The sequence below is a fragment of the Carettochelys insculpta genome, chromosome 2, assembly GCF_033958435.1.
Source record: "Carettochelys insculpta isolate YL-2023 chromosome 2, ASM3395843v1, whole genome shotgun sequence".
NCBI lineage: Eukaryota > Metazoa > Chordata > Testudines > Carettochelyidae > Carettochelys > Carettochelys insculpta.
In genome coordinates this window covers 220,572,220-220,591,296 of record NC_134138.1, presented here as the reverse complement: position 1 = coordinate 220,591,296, position 19,077 = coordinate 220,572,220, and the positions used below count along the sequence as shown (strand labels likewise).

The 19,077-nt window shown below is 42.3% G+C and overlaps 1 protein-coding gene across 2 annotated transcripts in view; it reads left to right on the top strand.

The window, feature by feature from the left end:
- Window positions 1–19,077, top strand: part of ITGB8 (integrin subunit beta 8) — a 91,900-nt gene that overhangs the window by 58,964 nt on the left and 13,859 nt on the right. For both annotated transcript variants that reach the window (XM_074984650.1, XM_074984649.1), the window contains 3 exons: window positions 4,741–4,875; window positions 8,420–8,825; window positions 12,261–12,486. In XM_074984650.1, the coding sequence (XP_074840751.1) occupies window positions 4,741–4,875; window positions 8,420–8,825; window positions 12,261–12,486 (767 nt within the window). The remainder of the gene's footprint in view (window positions 1–4,740; window positions 4,876–8,419; window positions 8,826–12,260; window positions 12,487–19,077) is intronic.

Here is a 19,077-nt window from a genome sequence, read left to right as displayed (position 1 = left end):
GCAAATAGATAAGATAGAGTACTTATAAGCTCCCATGCTGCAGGGCTTACTGCCTGAGGTCCCAGGCTATGCCTCCGTCCCAAAAGCTTCAAACAGTATGCAGTGTGCCACAAGCAACCTGCATGATTACTGCCTAAAGGGCTTGAGAGAGGGGCGCATTCTGGATAAGCGTCAAATCTGTAAGAACTTTAAGCCCTGACGTGAGCCTTTTAAGCATGAGCAAGACCTAGAATGTCTGGCACTGGTTATGTGGCACCAACACACTTAAGTGACCACCAAAAAGTCAGCCCTGGCTGGATGGTGCTACTCCCCATCAGTGGAGCAGACAAAAAGGGCAAAGAAGCAGGACTGGGGACTGTCTCCACAGAGAAAAGCCACAGACGGAGACCTCTGTGCTGGGCAGCTCTCACATGGGCAGCGAAGAGCCTGGAACATTGACTCCAGCCCTGGGAAGAGATCCATTAAGTCCAGCTTGGATGGACTTCCCACCGCATTGAGGTGCATCAGCCTTTGGCTACGCCAAATATTCCAGAGGCACGTGAGGTAGTGAGAGGCCTTCTATCCCTTCCAGGACTTTCTCTGAGAAGAGGCCCATTTGGGGCAGCCTTGGTACCATAGGAACCTGTCCTGCAGAGACCAGTACCTGTGCTGGCAAGCTGACTATGGTGGCAAGACACTGCCTGACATCTCGCTTGTCCTTTAGAGGCTCTGCTCTGTGCTGATTGCAGTCCCAGTACTAATTGCCGTCCTTACGTTCGTCAGAATCCTGGCACTTGTACCAACCCCGCACTGCTGCTCGTTGAGGGGCCGATCACATTTCCGGAGCAGATTTCCATTGAGGAACTGCTCCTCAGTGCAGCTCCACTACGAGGCACTGATGAGCACAGCACTGCATGGTCACTCAGGAGCCTATCCTCAGGTTTGAAGTTGCTGGCAGTGTTTTATACCTTATGAAGAGTCAAACCTTTTGTGTTCTGTGCCCATGACCTAGGGATTGGCTCAGCTACTGTGGCCATCTGCCCAGTAGCAGATGCTACTGTAGTAACTACTATGAACTCCGTGGGCAGCACAGCCCTACTGATCCTCCCATGCAGGTCAGTCCCATTCGACATCCTCGGAGGTGAGGGTGCCTCCATCCTCCTCTTCAGAGAGGGGTTCAGTTCTGAGGTTAGAAGTGGAAGAGGCCGAGGATAGCCCCACAAGGGAACCACCAACCGTGGAACATGTGCGGGCTGAGATGACATTTCAAGTGTTGTCATCGTATTCTCCCAACATGGCAGTTGCTGGCATGTCAATAGCATCCACACAGTGGGCTCTCTTGTGTCATTTGGTTTAGAACTGAATATATAAGTGAGGGAGACAGGGGAGTCATCTCCCGTCCTGGTGGACATATTGACACATTCATATCCAGCTAGAGTGGCTCTGTCTTTAAATTATAGCATTCTGTAGCCCATCAGGGCTTCACAGTAAACACCCGTATCTCTTCAACTCACAGCTGAGAAGTGGAACTAAGATACTCTGTGCCCCGAGTGGTTATAAGTACCTATATACCCATCCCCCATTGGGTTTCCCGCTTGTGGCTGCTGCAAAGGAGGCCAGGAAACCTGCTGAGGAGAAAGGTCTTCTCGGAACAGGGAGGTGGGAAGGAGCCTCCAATTGAGTATTTTGAAGCATCAAGGTGCAAAATCATTACAGCTTTCATTCATGGTCTGCCATGTTGAAGTTCAAGGAATTTTTACCAACAGAGTGCACATAAGAGTTTGCATTCATACTGAGGTGCAGCAGCCTGTGCCATACCCACAGCTGTAGTAACACAACTGAGCTCTTGGCTCCAGTCCTCTGGACTCCCTCAAGCAGTCCAGCAAAGAGCTGCCATTTGAGGGAAGCTTCTTTTCAGATCAGATGGATGCCCATCTTCATAATCTGAAGGATTCCAATAGACTCTTAAGTCATTAGGACTTCAGACAGTGACTCCAGCTCATAATCATTACAAGCCCCAACCTATGGGCTGATTCTACTAGCCTCTTCAGCAGCAGAGGTTGGACTTACATCAGTGTTGGAACAAGGGAGGAAGCATACACAGCTTATGCCCCTTCAACATCGATGTCTGAGAGATGTGGTAGAAGTGCATGTGCATCTCATATAATCCACTGCCAGGAACCTGGGTCTCCTGATAAATGAGCACAAGTAGACTTTCTCTTTTATTGAAAGGATGGAGTTCACAGGAGGTCTGAACTGGAGCTAAGCCAGAGCCTCTTGCCGGAGAACTGCTTTAGTGCCATCAATGAGATCAGATATAGCCAGAAATCCTCTACCCCCACTATGTCATGGAAATTCCTGAGGTTTGTGGAACATATGACATCTCATATCTATGTGATGCCGTATGCACTGCTCTGACTGTAGTGTCTCCGAGCATGGCTGGCTTTGGATGATCCAGTCATCACTTGTCGGGCAAGGTAATCAATCACTCTTCCCTCACCAGTAGCGCTCACTCTCCAATGGTTGCTGGACAGAGATATGTTGTGTGGGGGTATCCTCTTCACAAGGCTCACCCTTTCAATGCTTTGGACATGGGATGGGGAGCCCACTAAGAGTCCCTCATGACAATAGAGGGACATACCCATGTCAATGACAGAAAATTAAGAGCAGTGCACCTAGCCTGTCTGGCATCCTGTCACAACCTACAGGGCCAATGTGTGTCACAACTATAATATTTCACACAAACAAGCAAAGGGAGGCTCACTCTTCTCCCTTATGCCAGGAAGTGCTGAGGATATGGGAGTATTGCACAGTTCACTCCATTCACCTGAAAGCCTCTCAACTACTAGGCAGTCAGAACAGACTGGCAGACCTCCTGAGCAGACCCTTCACTAATCATCACAAGTGGACCATCTGACCAGACATCTGGAATGTGGCTTTTCAGAGCAGCTTAAAAGAGTGGAAGAAACTACCCCAGCCCCTCCACCAGCTACCAACACCTGCCCCTTTTGTGATAAGACCTGTGGGTCCAGAATCAGGCTGATCAGCCATCAATGAGCTCACAAATAGAAGTGACGTGAAGACATCCTACTTGCTATCGAGTGACCACCAAGAAGAAGAGGTTTTCTGGAAGTGACGGTTTCCTTAGGTGGATGTGTTTGTGATCAGATTTAACAGGAAGTGCTCCCAACTCTGCTCAGACCTGGGGCACAGACCAGGCTCACTCTTGAAATGCTTTTTTCCTTTGCTGGGGAGCGAATTTTCTTTGTGCCTTTCCTCCCAGGCCACTCATCCACAAGGTGTTGCTCAATGTAAAGAGGGGCAAGGCACACATAATCCTTTATAGCACTGGCATGGCTAGTAGACATAGACATGCTTGTCACCTTTGTGGTGCTGCCTGGCTTGATCCCTGCACTTGATGGCCTGTAAGCTCCATGGATGAGTGAAGCAGAACAGGACTTGCTCCACGTTAGTGCAAGCCTTTCCTATGGGTATCAATAGGCAGTCAGCTAGAACAGCACATTTGATTAAGTGCAAGAGGTTTACATTGTGGTCACTGAAGAGAAAGGCCCTACTTTTGGGAGCCCACTGCCCATTATCCTGGATTACCCCTTGCATTTGTAGAAGGAGTGCCTTGTGGTATCATCCATTATGACTCACTCAGCTGAGATCTTAGCCTTCCATAGTGGTGAATGGCTTGTCTATATTTTCAAACTCAGTCTGTGCCTGATTCTGGAAGGACTTAAAGCATTTGTATCAACATGGGCGCCAAGCTCTGCCTCCTTGGAACCTCATCATGATGCAGTCATGACCAATAAGGCCACAGTTACAGCTAATAACATGCCCCTTTTTCTACTTGTCTCAGAAGACTGTCTTTGTGGTAGCCTTTATTTAGGCTAGAAGAGTTTCCGAAATCTGGGCCCTCACCCCAGAACTGCTGTATACTGTTTTCTTCAACCCTCCTTCCTTCTGTACGTGCCACCTCTCTGCTTGACAGCACTCTCCACAAGTGACAAGCCTCTCCAGTAGAATTTATGGCTCAGGTTCTGATCCTGGATATCTGCAAGGTGATGACCTGGATTTTTAGTCCGCACATTCACATCACACTATGCCATTATTCGGCAGATCAGAAATGACGCAACATTTGGTAAGGAAGTCCTCCAGCCTATGTCTCAGCGGAGCTCCAATCCCACCAGCTAATTGATTGCTTAGGAATCACCTACATTGGAATGAACGTGAGCAAGCACTCAAATGGGAGGAGGGCACCCTTTCCATAACTGTTATTGAAGATATGTTGCTCATGTCCATTTGACAACTTGCCCACCTATCCCTCTGCTGGAGTTACAAGAAGGAACTGATGAGGTGATGGGCCAGTAGGGGCCAATATATGGCACTGTGAAAGTGCCACGTCAGGGAGCACAAGAGTCAACCCAATGGATACCACTAGGGAAAAATATTCTGGTGACAGTGCACACAGCATGTGCCCACCTATGTTGTAGTGGACATGGGCAACATATCTCAAAGAACAACAGTTACAGAGAGGTTAGGTCAGTTGCTGTTTTTCTGGATTATTCACTAATGAATTGTATTCATTTGGAATGCAATTGAGTTTATGTGGAAAATGATGCTTTAATTCATTCTTTTATTCAGACAAATTGTTCGATTCAGTTAACTCTACTCAGTCAAGCATGCTCATGTTTTAGACACTAATTCATATTACATGTTGAAATGTAATGTAACTAAATTTTTTTTATATTACAGAAACTAATTTCTGAAGTGAAGATTCAGGTGGATAACCAGATCCAAGATCTACATGTCAACATAACTGCAATCTGTCCTGATGGAAGTAAGAAAACAGGAATGGAAGGATGCAAAGATGTAGCTTATAATGAAGAAGTATGTTGAATTTTTCAATTTCAAAAGAAATTAGATATTTATTACATTTTTCATGTAATAGATTTCAGTTGTATGGTATCTTCTAGGACTTTTTTAGGACTGCAAGTAGATTACTGTGTGCTTGGCCATGAACTCTCCACATTCTCCTTGACAAAAGCAGCAAGGGTTAAAGACTAACAATTTTATTATAGAATAAGTGTTCATGACTCGCGACTCACTTCATCTAGTGCGTGAAGTGAGAGAAAAATAAACAGATAGTAGGGATACAAAAATGGGAGTGTTACATGAGAGCTAATTTAGTCATAGTGGATGTGGATAAGTAGGTGACAACACCAGTGGTGAAAAATTATTTATTGTATTTGGAGAGCCAGTCCCTATTCACACCCATTCTGGTGCTGTCAAATTTGCATATGAATTCCATCTCCACAGTTACTCATTGCAGCCTCATTGACATTATTTTTTCCTGAACCTTATTTGAAATCAAAAACTAATGGTTTTTTTCTCACTGATATCATGGCTCAAAGGATTGTTGTCAACCATAAAGACTATTTATGAGGACTGTTCCCCAGAGCCTACCATTGAGTGCGCTCATGTTTTATATGAAAAGTTTCTTCAGATGAAGAGCCTAAGAAGTGTGTAAGTAGAGGAGAAACATTGTTAGAGGCAGACTGAAAACTGATTGGCCATGGCTTGGGGCTTTTTTTTTTTTTAATTTCTTTGTTTTAAAAATATGTCTTCTGCACATGCCCAGAATAATTTGTATAATGTACAAATCAGGTTAAAGGGTATGTATGCCCACGTGACTTGTCTTCTAGTGGGTGTAATTGGTTTGATTTGGAAATGCATTTATACTTTTATCTCATTGTTCAGATTAGCAAATTAATGTACTTAGCTCACTAAGAAAAGTCATGTGCCTTTTGGAGTGGCAGATCAAGGAGGTCTACATAGCTTAGCTAATGTCACTCACGTCTCTGTAGGTATGAAGCAACAAATCAGTGGATTTGCTGCATGAAATTTAGAAATTACACTGCATTTTATACTTGTGTGGGTTTTGCTTGCATGGCTAGTTCCAGATGGTTTGCTACCTTTTTTCTTTAAGAACAATGTTCCCACCTATGACTGCCATAGGCAATATAGTTGAAGTTAGTTCTCTTATCTGATGAACAGAAAACCAAATGTTTATTTGTTTCTTTCTACTTTAAAAAGCCACTTTTTAAAAGAATAAATGTGGTCATAAAAACTAGCAGCAGTTGAAAATCAGCCTTCAAGAGGTTAACTTCTTAACAGTAAATCTTCCTTTCGGTATTTGTTTACTTGGAGAACGCTTTTCCTTAATTCTCACATTCCTCTCATTGCACTCTCCTCATTCCTTTCTCCTCCTTCCAAGCATACAACTGTTCTTTGCTCTGGAAGATCTTGTGATCTCTTCCAGGTATAGGCACCTCAGCTAGTCTAACGTTGATAGTAGTCATTTTGTGTCCTAATATCATGTTACTCCTTTAAATGTTGCACAGTGTTAGCCCAGGATTTTATGATCATGCACCAAAAAAAAAAATCACAGGAGACAGACAATGTACCATGTCCTGCTGCTTAGAAGACAGCCTTTCTTCTCTGTTGCTCATGTACAAACCAGTGCTGAGGCTTTCGTCAGTCTGGTCCCAAGATAGAGGTAACTGCCAAGCAGAGGTTGGCTTTCTCCAGCTGGGGGTCAGAGAGGTGGGCAGAGAGAAGAAAAAGAGAAACAAGCAGCTTTAGTTTCTTGTACTTAGTCCAAACTTCTTATGTAAGTACAATAGTCGTTTTCTTACGTTTTTGCTATATCTGGGCTCTAATTTGGAAATGTGCAGACCTAGTTAATTACCTCATTACACTGGGGAAGAATAATGTAAAACATTTCCTTCTTTCTTCTTCTCTTCTACTCTTTTTTAAGGCACCCCTTTGATCTGTCTGTGTTCATCAAAAGCAGGAATATAAACAGAAAGATGTGTTCCCTTTCCAATCAGCAAACTGAGCAGATTTTCAGAAGAGGCCCCCGTGCCTGGTTCCCTTCATAGGCTGATGAAAAAGACAAGCACCAAATGTAAAAGTTTCGAAAGTCAGTTGACCAAATCCCTGGGACAGTATTTGCTCCCTTCAAAGCTTCCAAAAGTCCTGGGTGCTAATTCATCAGTGGGCTGCCATGTCAGAGTAAATGGGCATCCTATGGCAGAAGGATCAAAAATAAAAAAGTGTCTCTGCAGAAGTGACTACTACTACTACTACTACTGTGTTTCATGCTCTACAATTCTGTGTTCTGGATTAGCCTGTCCTCTTCCTGCCCCGCTCCTGGAAGCTGGATACCCACTGAGAGTTTTTGTCGCCGTCTGTGTACCACAGGGTGAGAATTGGAAGTATCATGTGCTCAGACTTCAGGCTGCTTCTAGTATTTTTATTTAATTTCTATAAGAACCAGGGAGTCAGGGAGTTGTGGCGCAGTCTTTCCCTAGAAAGTAGTGGGGATATATTGTTGAAGGTTTCTTAGTGGAAGGTCTTGTCCATCATTCTTCTCCAGCTGTTTTTTTATCTAGTAGAAGAAGGTTAAATAAGTCCCTGATTCTGTGAACTGGTAGCAGTTGTAATATGACAGCCAGAAAAATCTCACTGTACAGTCTACAGTCCTCCCCTACTCCCACCTTGTTCATTTATAAGTCATGAAGGGAAGAACCATCCATGCACTCATTAAGCTGCCAGCAATACACACTGCTAAGGGTCACAGTGATATCCTATTTTGCTTATTGGAAACTAAGTGTATGTGGTCCTCATGTAGCCATGGTATACATGGCTTAATCCAGGGTATTCATGCAAAAGTCAGAAAAGCCACATCATGTCTCCAAAGGAAACATACACATGCTATCATTCAGATTGCATAACGAACCTTCAAATATTTAATATTTTTTAATTTGCTAGGCTAGTGTTGGTGAAATGTCAAACAGTGTAAATGGTGTTCCAGGCTTTTCAGTGCAATAGGCACATATATGTTGTTCAAATTCTTTAAGACATAAATAGAAGTGACACAAAGTTTGCCAATGCGTTAATTCACTGACAGTAGGCTGCTCTGAAAGGTTGATACATAAGTTGTAAAGTCTTCCTGTTGGGGATGTTTCAACACGGTGCCTTGCTCTGCAGAGTCCTGCTTATGATCAAAGCTTCTAGAGTCTCTCATAATAAGACAAGGAAAATTCTACCACTGTCAGAAATTAGAGATAGAATCTTTGCTAATTCTGTATTCCTTTGTTTAAATCTGCCTTTTGCAAATCAGGTACAGTGCCTTTCCAACATGAAATGTAGGTTGTTGTTCATGTTGAATGATTTAGTTTCATTGTGCTTGTTACTTTTGTCATTACAAAAATATCGTGTATTCCTCAATTGCTGCCGTGTCTTCAGTCTTATTGCTTGGTAAGTATTACAAGTGGTACGATTTCATGTTTCATTTATGATGGAATGTTGAAACCATTTACAAGAAATAATTACTACCTTATAAATGCAGTATTTGTTTTTCTCATAGGTGCTATTTAATGTATCAGTTGCAATGAAAGGATGTGGTACCACTGGAGGAAGAAAGTATGTGATGATCAAACCTATTGGTTTCAATGAAACCACCATAATTAATATATATAAAAACTGTGCCTGTAATTGTGAGGACAGTGCAAGGCACAAAAGAATATGTGCTGAAGAAACTTTCCTCGATGGTGAAAACACCCATTGTGAAGACACTAACTGTAGTTCTAATGAAGATATGTTTCCTTCTGAGAGATGTAAATTGCACCCAGACCAGCCCATCTGCAGTGGGCAAGGTGACTGCATAAGTGGAAAATGTCTCTGTCACAAAACCAAACTGGGCAAAGTGTATGGCAAATACTGTGAAATGGATGATTTTTCTTGCCCATATTACCTTGGAAACCTGTGTGCTGGTAAGCTACAGACTTTAGATATGTTTTTGCTGAGTCATGTGTTTATATGCACTATGTAGTCTAACAATAATGAATATGGTTGTCAAACACTGACTGACATCCTCTGTTAACTACAGGGGTCTCAAAATTTCCCCAGCTCTCGAGTTGTCTCAAGCAAAGCCCTGACCCTGTACAAACTCCAGATACAGGAATTTCAAAACTAAACTATAATGGTTTTTCTGGAGATCATAATGTTAGTATCAATGATAAGCTAGTTCTATAAAAGAAGAGAAGGAGCTTCTACATTTGAGTCTATGAGAACACAACCAACCCCTCGCAAGATCTTTCTGCATTTGATTGTGTAACCATTATATGGATTCAGAAGAAGATGCAATAGCATAGCACAGTAAAATTACAAGTCATCCCAAACTAATGCCATCAGACCTTAGGTTGAACTTCAACTTCATATGCTAATAGACATACTAAAGTGCCTCGGAATACCTAAGCCAGAAACATGACCATATGAGAAGCATGAAAACAAATGAACTCCTGATTTGATACCTAAGGCCTTCATTCCATTCTTTAGGTGAAATCCCGTTCACATCAAAGTGTGAAAAGGAAAATTGTGCTTGATGGAGGAATGTGACACACATGCCAATACACTATTACAACAGAAGCAAAAAGACAGACAGTGCCCAGTACCATTATTATCTGTCAGCCAAAGGTTTTTTCTTTTTCTCGTTGGAAATATAATTTAGAATTTTATTTTATTTTCAGATAACTTACTCTGTTATTTTTTAATCCTTGCTGTTCAACAAAGTGCATCCATGTATTTAATTTCACTTTTTTGTGTGCTGCCCAATCTGTGCACTGAGGATCAAACTTAAGTCACAGGTACAGTGGTGTAAATTTAGATTTATTCTGGTTTGGCACTACTGCAACTGTTGCTGCTGCTGAGTACACTGCCTAATAAGACCATTTTCCAGTCCCTCAAGAGTGTACCCCTTTCCAATGTCAGGCATCCACTCCTCTTTGGGATGAGGGCTTGCAATCCAGCCACTCACCAGCTGGGTTTCTATGTACTTCCTGTTTGCCAGCCATGCTAGCGGGTCCAGTAAACTCAGCATTTGCAAGATCTTTTTCTCTGGTGCCTGTGACAGCTTACATTTGCAATTGTATAGGAGTTTCTTGAAACCAAAGCATGTTTTATTTTGCCCAAAAGAGAGAGAGTGCATAGAGAAGTAGAGTTGGGAGAACCAAGTAGAGCTTTCTTCACCAGAGGCCTCAAACCTGCCAGCTTTTCCCTGACGCCACGGGGTCACTGCACCCAGCTGACGCCCCTGCCTTCAAAAACACACCCTTCTTAGCTTTTCATGGTCTTTTGATCTTTTATCTAGGCATCTCCTTTGGTCCCAGGCTTAGTCTTGGGAAGAGTAAAACATCTTAATCTGGAGAGAGCCAGCCAGGTAACTTCTCTTGGTAGCTGGACGGCCAATCCATTATATTCATTCAGTGTAAGATAACCACGGTGCCTGACAGGATGACTGCTTCAGTGTTTTACCTTTCCTGTTCATTTCTGTAACAGCCTCTTTACAGCCTCCTTTGGTATAATTGTGTGCGTTTTCTTAGGCAGCAGTACAAAACAGACTGAGAAAATGCTTATAATATATACATAAAAATACAGTTTCTCAGTTCGTTACAGTAACTATGAAGAAAACTTTGCTCAGGTGAAAAGAAAATAACACTGACCACTTAAATGTTTACTGTAGTGTAATGCACAAGAGGAGGGAGCTAAGATTTACTTTTGACTTTTCATGATTTTTTGACTGTCTAAATTTTCAACTTTACTGGTCTCTTAACATATGCTTTATATATTAGAATACAATATGTACGCCTACAGTCATCTTCCTCCACCCCAAGAAAATGCAAAGTTTAAATGTATCTTTGCTCACATTTGGGTTGAGTGGGCGGGGAGAAAAGGAAGGTTCAACACTCCCAACTAAACTATAAAAGTGTTCTTAAACATGGAAAACATGTGCCTGCACATGTTTGTAGCTGCCTCAGGCTCCTGCAGTTTCACAGAGAAAACTTTAACAGGAGTTAATGGCTTCAGTATAGCCCTTGACTCCTTGCGAAAGTATGCTTAAATTCCCATTGAATGAAGCAAAGCTTATTATGCTTTGCTGTTTTTGTTACTGTAGTTCTAAATTAGATATAGCCCTCTTTCATTTAGAACATTAAGAAATGTTTGTTGTAGTCCTGTCCTTAAAAACAAAAACAAACCACCATTCATAAATAATTTTTCAAACCTTTAGAGCTTGGCCAAATCAAATTATTTTTCATTAAAGCACTTAAATGAATTTTTCATCCCTCAAGACTATCTCCTTTATAGATTTCCACATTTTAACTCTATCTGCTTTCATATGAGACCAGATTAGAAAATTACAGAATTAATGTTTTATGATGAAAATATTGTTACTGCTTATGTTCAGAGTTTTTTTTTAAAGGAGATATGTATCATGGTAGGTGAAAGAAATATTGCAATAAAACTTAAAGCTACATCCAAAATTGTAAAACATTAAATACTTCTAAATGAATATTGAGACATCCACCTTTAATTCATAAATGATCACAATGCCATTTGCCTTTTCATTATTTTAGCAGGTGACTATAGAATCATAAGACTGTAAATGATCTCGAGAGGTAATCTAGTTTATTCCTCTGCACCATGCAAATAGGACAACTGATCAGATTACAGATACATTGACAGTTCATGCCAAATACTTTATTTTGTGAGTGATCATAGAAAAAGACATCTCCCTCTAACAGCCGTCTAAGTAAGCCACTTGCATGGACTGGAAATGGACCACTGAAAAGGCCTTCCTTAGTGAGTTATTAAGTAAACTAAATATCTAGCATACCCATGAACCCTTTTTAAATAAGGGAAAGCCAAGGTGGCATACATGAAATAACGGCAACTTCTTATTGACATTGTCTGTTCTCAACTTCATTGGGGATTTCACACTTCTTTCTAAATTTACATCTAGTTATTTCTGACTCTGGGAAATCTAGAGAATGTAAAGGATTTTGCATGTGCTGTGGCCAAGATGTTCATTTACTAACATCTACATTACTGGGAAGATCAACCCGCTCAGGGTAGATCTTCTGGAGTTCAGTTTCACACACCTGGTGGAGACACATGAAATCGACCTATCAGGGGTCAGCAGTCAACCCCTGTACGCCTCGCTGTTGCAAAGAGTAAGGGCAGTCAGCTGGAGAAACTCTCCAGCTGACCTTCCTTAGTGAGGAGGCCCACGTAAGTTGACTTTAGCTATGCAATTGCCGTAGCTAGAATTGCATATCTGCAATCAACTTACCTGCCTAGTGCAGACCAAGCCTAAGGCAGGTGGGAATTTAACTCAACACTTATGTACTGAAGACTATCTGCTGTTGCAGGCAATGGTGAATGTGAATCTGGGAAATGTAAATGTTTCCGTGGCTGGGAAGGTGATCGCTGTCAGTGTTCATCACTGTCAACAAAACAGTGCATAAATTCCAAAGGCCAGATTTGCAGTGGAAGAGGAGCATGTGTATGTGGAAAATGCGAGTGCACTGATCCTAGGAGCTTTGGCCGTTTGTGTGAATATTGCCCTACTTGCAACAGTGCCTGTGAAGAAAACAGGTATGTTTCTCATACTTAATTTTCATTTTTCATTTTATATCTTTCGCTCACGAATATCCCCACTCACATGCTGAATTCATTAGAATTTCACTCTCTCTAATTTTACTTAACTATGAAGCTTTGAGTCTTGACTTGAGGCTCAGACTGTATTGTTCATTTGCACCTGAGTTATTCATGCCAACAAGCCCAGATCCACATGCAATGCACTGAAACTTACTACAAATTAAGAAAAAAAAAAGGTGTTGCATTAATTGGAATCATTGCCCACTGCATTATTCCTAACCTGGAATAATTTAGAGGTGGTCTGAAAGTGGTATCTGCTACACAGATCACTATTGTTTATCAGAGAGCTTACAACATAAAAAATAACCTTCCTACCAATGAAAACACAGCTATTCATAAGTGGTTAAGGGACAGCTATTGTTTTGGGAAGAGAGTATTAAAGGAAGCTACTATATTCATTGTGCTTGGTTCTAAATGCATAATCTATAGTAGCTGAGGGTAAAGTGCCCCTTCGAGTTTTAAAGAGATATTAAAGGTGACTAGTTCTGCTTTCATGTGCAAAAAGATAGAAAGAGATCACTCTTGTTGCCATGTTTACCTTTGTAGAGGGACTAGTCACAATCCCTGACCTTGTGTTCCCTCCCCAAAGAGGATAAGGAAGACTGAACCTGGAGAGAAAGGGCTTATCTGTAGTCAAAATACTGCAGCAATACTGCTGCATCTGCACCACTGCAGCACTTCGATGTCTTGGACTAAGCCATCTATCTACAGATTTCATCTTCTGTGATGCCTTTGGTGAGTGCCGAAACCAATCCCTGATCAGCAGAGCCAATTACAGATGTCAAAAAAAAAAATCCACCAGCTTCAGGTGTTGTACATCTTTTCATATCTTATGCTTTTCCTGGGCTACCTGGATATACTGACCCTCAAAGCAGTCAAGAGCCTGTACAGTGGTTTGTCACCAGGACAATCGGTCCTGAACTAGAGTTTCCATATCACTGGGAGATATGCTGCATGACTTCACATTGGCCTTTAAGATGTCTTTATAGCGCTTATACTGACCACTGTTAGAGCACTCTCCATGAGCAAGTTGGCCATAGAAGACCATCTTTGGTATCTTTGTATCATCCATCCTCCTAACATGACCAGTCAAGTGAAACAGTTTGTTCATAAGCATTGCTTCCATGCCCATGAAACCACACAGCTTAAGAACCTCCATGTTAGGCATTTTGTCCCACCAATTCACATGGCCCATCTTCCTCAGAGAGTGAATGTGGAACTGATCAGGTTTCAAAACATGGCAGTGATATATTGTCCATGACTGCACGCCGTACAGCAGGACAACTTCCTGATAAACTGCCACCTTAGTATATAATTTAATACCATGGTCATTCCATAGGCATTTGGTCAATTTTCCAAAGGTGTTGGCTAATCGACCAGATATGTCATGATCCACATTTTTGCTGAAGGACAGTACGCTTGCGAGTGTCAACAGCCTTAAGGACTGTATCAGCAACAGTGATCACTGGAGAGCTGGGCTCATTTCAGAGAGGTTGAGGCATAATTTCTGTCTCCTAAAGGCTCACAGTGAGTCCAAAGCGATGAGCAGAAGTAACAAAGTGATCAGAAAGCTCCTGAGCATCCTTCACTGAATAAGCCAACAATGCACAGTTCTCAGCAAACAGAAGGTCACAGATTGTTGTAGTAACCATTTAGTGCAAGCCTGAAGTCTCTGGAGATTGAAAATACTGCCATCTGTTTGGAATTGAATAGGAATGCCCAGTGTGCTAATGTCTGTCCATTTTTAAGGATGCGGTCAAGCATGCCATCATGAAAAAAACAAAAAATGTTGATAAATTTTTCAGGCGAGCCAGTTTGCCCTTTTTATTTTCCAGATCCTGTTTCTGTTGACTGTGTCTAACCGGGGGAAGGGATAGCTCTGTGGTTTGAGCATTGGCCTGATAAACCCATAGCTGAGTTCCATCCTTGAGGAAGCCATTTAGCAGTCTGGAACAAATAGGTTTAAAAAAAATCTGTCAAGGATGGTGCTTGGTCCTGCCAAGAGGACAGGAGACTGGACTTGATGGTCTCCCAAGGTCCCTTCCAGTTATACAAGATGTGTATCTCCACATATTATACAATGCCTTGGTCAAGTCAATGAAAATCACAGAAGTCCTGTGTTGCTGTCTACATTTCTCTTGTATCTGTCTGGCTGTAAATATCATGTCAGCAGTGCTTTGACCAGCAAGAAATCTGCACTGGCTTTCAGGAATTATGCCATTTTTGAACACATGTAGCAAAAGCCAGTTGTAAAGGATGCAGGCCAGGATCTTTCCAGCTATAGAGAGCAGAGAGATGCCCTGATGATTATCACAACATGCAAAGTTACCTTTTCGCTTGTATATATGTACAGTCAGGGCAGCAGCTTTGAAGTCCTGGGGGGACTAGCTCTTTCTCCAAAATGGCACAAAATAAATGGGTGAGAAGGTACATCAGCTGGCCACCAGAAGCTTTGAAAATTTCTGATGGAATTGCATCACTGCCAGGTGCCTTTCCAGATTTCATCTGCTCAATGGCTTTTTGTACCTCATCAAGAGTTGGTGGGATGACCAGCTGTAAATCATTAGCCCACTGAGGAATCTCTTCAAGAATGCTGCTGTCAAAGTTGAGGCCTGATTCAATACTTTATGAAAATGTTCAGCCCAGTGGTCAAGGATTTTAGCACTATCTGTGATCAAAGTGAGGCCATTAGCAGAGTGCACTGGTGTACAGCTGGTAATGAGTGGCCCATAGACTGCCTTCAGCCTGTCATAGAATGCTTTAAGACCATGTCTATTAGCCTTATCTTGGAGTTCAACTGCTTGATATTTCCACGACTCCTCTTTCATTTGCTGTAATTTGATTTGTGCCTCCTGATTAGCTCGAATATGTTTTGATTTCCTGGAGCAATTCTCTTTATCATTGATCAAAGCCACATGTGTCACATGTATCTTATCAAGAAGAACTTGGGCGTCTCTGTCCTTGTTGTCAAACCAGTTCTTGTGCCTGTGTTTTTGGACACTGAGAATCTCAACAGCAGTTCTGTCTGTTTTATGTTAATCCAGTCATCCTCAATAGTGGGTGGCCATTCTGGACCTTCATTGCTGATGACTAAGGAAGAACCAATAATGTGTTGAAATAGCACTTGTGTCTCAGGTATTTGAAGTTTACCTACAGCTGTCTTTTTCCGGCATACAGCAGAATGATGACGTTTTGGTGGACAAAGGTTCTTGGAGATAACACTGCATACCATGTAATGGTCAGACTAGGAGCCATTGCCATGCATTGCACCAGTCAACTTGACATCAGAAAGATCTCTTTCTTGTGTGATGAAGTTGTCAATCATATGCCAATGCTTAGACCAAAGGTGCATGCAAGTTGCTCTGTACCTGTTCACCTGTTACAAGAATGTGCTTGTTGTAGTAACCATTTTAGTGCAAGCCTGAAGTCTCTGGAGATTGAAAAATACTGCCCTCTGTTCAGAACTGAAAAGGACTGCCCAATGTGAAGTCATTAAAAGCAACTAAAATCATCATTGCCAAGTAGATGTTGAACAGGAAAGGAGCAAGGATACATCCTTGCTTTGTACCGTTTGATATTTCAAAAGGTGCTAATGTCTCGCCCTTTTTAAGGATACGACCACATTGGAGATTGAATAGGAATGCCCAATGTGCAGCAAGCTCATGCTGCACACAAGTTTGAAGACGAAGAGTGCCATCTGAGTTCTCACTTCCAGTACCATGATGTCCAAGCTCCTTTGACCATGTGATGTAGTCCTGACCAAATCTAGTATTAAAAATATATATAGCTTGGATTTAAAAGGTACTGAATAGATCGCCAAATTCAGGCTTGCTTAGAAAGCTTCTTTTTCAAGGTGCCTAGTTCTGCTTTTATGTGTAAAGATGTAGAAAGAGGTCAGTCCTGTTGCCATGTTTACCTTTTCAGAAGGACTAGTCACATTCCCTGACCTTGTGTTTTCGCCCCCAAAGAGGATAAGGAAGACTGGACCTGGAGAGAAAGGGCTCGTCTACAGTCAAAATACTACAGCAATACAGCTGCATTGCTGCATCTGCACCACTGCAGCACTTTGGTGTAGGTGCTACACTGACAAGAGAGATTTTCCCATCAGTATGCATAGTCTACCTCCCTGAGAAGTGGTAGGTCAGTTGACAAAAGAATTCTTCTGTCAACTTAGTGCTGTCTATGCAGGGACTTACATCAGATAACTACTTGATTCAGGGGTGCAGAGTTTTTACATCTCTGAGTAATATTGTTATGCCAGCCTTTAGCTTTGTGTCTCACTCCTTGCTAACTTGCAGAACTTGGCTAACAAAAGTGAGTGCATTGTCCACCCATTCAAAAATCATAGTAAGGAGTATATGCTCCTGAAGGCTTTTGCCAATCTCTCAGGCATGCTTCTTCCAACAGCTGCTCCTCAAATATTGTATCTTTCTGCAGACACTTAAGCAATGAATTATAAGACTTAGCAGAATGATAGGAAAATAGAATATCTGGGTTAGGTTCATTGCAATTCAAAGGGAGTTAGAGCCCATGCCTATGAAAAATCAATCTCAATTTAAAAACTCAATTGCATTTTGCATTAATAATGTTTCTCTTTTGTAGTCATTTAAAGTTCAGTTTTATTCAGAAAGTACTACAAGTTGAACCTTTCTAGTCTGGCATTTTCTGGTCTGGTAACATCTGTGGTCTAGCATGATTTTAGTTAGTCAGATGTTCACTTATCATGGGTGTGACCAAGTTTCCCACAGTCCTATAAAGATTGTTTACCGCCACCAGTCTTGGCTCTCAAAGTTCTATGCTGTTATTTACTTCTAATTTATCCTGAATTGCCTTCTTAAGAGCCTAATAAGCTGTGGAAGCCTTGGTAATGCCACTAGACAGTACAGGTTGAAGCTGTCTCATTCAGCACCCTGGGGACCCAATTGGTGCTGGAAGAGAGAATTTACTGGATGATGGGAGGTCAATATTTTCTAGCACATTGCCAACACTTCCACTGCTTACTGGGTTCTTAGAAGACATTTAGGAGTAAATTACAGCTAAATGGCTGTGTCTACACGTGCCCCAAACTTCGAAATGGCCATGCAAATGGCCATTTCGAAGTTTACTAATGAAGCGCTGAAATGCATATTCAGCGCTTCATTAGCATGCGGGCGGCAGCCACGCTTCGAAATTGACGCTCCTTGCCGCCGCGCGGCGCATCCAGATGGGGCTCCTTTTCGAAAGGATGCCTCCTACTTCGAAGTCCCCTTATTCCCATGACCTCATGGGAATAAGGGGACTTCGAAGTAGGCAGCGTCCTTTCGAAAAGGAGTCCTGTCTGGACGCGCCGCGCGGCGGCAAGGAGCGTCAATTTCGAAGCGCGGCTGCCTCCCGCATGCTAATGAAGCTCTGAATATGCATTTCAGCGCTTCATTAGTAAACTTCGAAATGGCCATTTGCATGGCCATTTCGAAGTTTGGGGCACGTGTAGACACAGCCAATAACTGCACAGAACATTGAGAACCAGGACTGGTGTCTGTAAACAAACTTTAGGGGAGCATGGGAAACTTGGAAGAACCCATGATAAGTGGTTGTCTGGCTAACTAAAATTATGCTGGATTACAGAGTTTGCGGGATGAGAGAGTTCTGGATTAGAGAGATTCAACCTGTATTAACCTTCTATGGTTCGGCAAATTCTCTGGTTCAGCACCAGTCAGGTCCTGAGTTTTCTGGACTAAAGAGGTGTAGTAGTGAGAGGGCCTGACAATCAGGCGTGGTGTAAAGTCTAGGGTGGAACAGCATAAGGGGTTAACATATAGAAAAGCTAAAGCAAAAAGCAAAGCTGTGAGTTCTGCTCGCAGGTATTTGGCAAGGGCTGCTTATATTGCAGAATAACATGTGGCTAGCACCTAGCACAGACCAGGTACATGAACATTCCAGGAAAGTGAAACAGAACATCTTGCTTGGTACCAGAGACAATGGAGACATTCCGACTCAGGTTCAGTATAGGATCGGGATGACAGCATGATGGATAGTGTTTTGATGGTACCACTATCTACAAAGTAATGAGTAGTATCTAGTTACAATAAGGGTGTCATCTTATTACAGTTAGGGGTTGCACCTGGGATATGTCATAGACACATATCTTGTTGGTACCTGGGCATGTCACTGGGACCGCATCGTCCAGCCTGGGGAACAGTTGGGTGGTCTTGCCCACTGGATAGTGCCGAGTCCATTGTCATGATGTGTGCAAGTACTAATGTAAATTCTGGACGCCTAAATGTCCAGAAAACTAGATCCCATGTGCTGTTGACAATAAACCGGGCTCCAGTTACTTTGTATCTCACTTGATTTGTGGTTACTGGGGGCTCTCAGAAGTCTGTGGTGTGGGCTAACTGTGCAGAGCAAGCACTGGCATTCTGAGAAGGAAATACACACACAGCCAAAGGTTATCAACACAGCAGGGAGCAGAACAGACACCAGACACCACACCGGTAACTACATCTCTCTACAACAGGTTCAGCCTCTAGTAAAAATGGCACTGCTTTA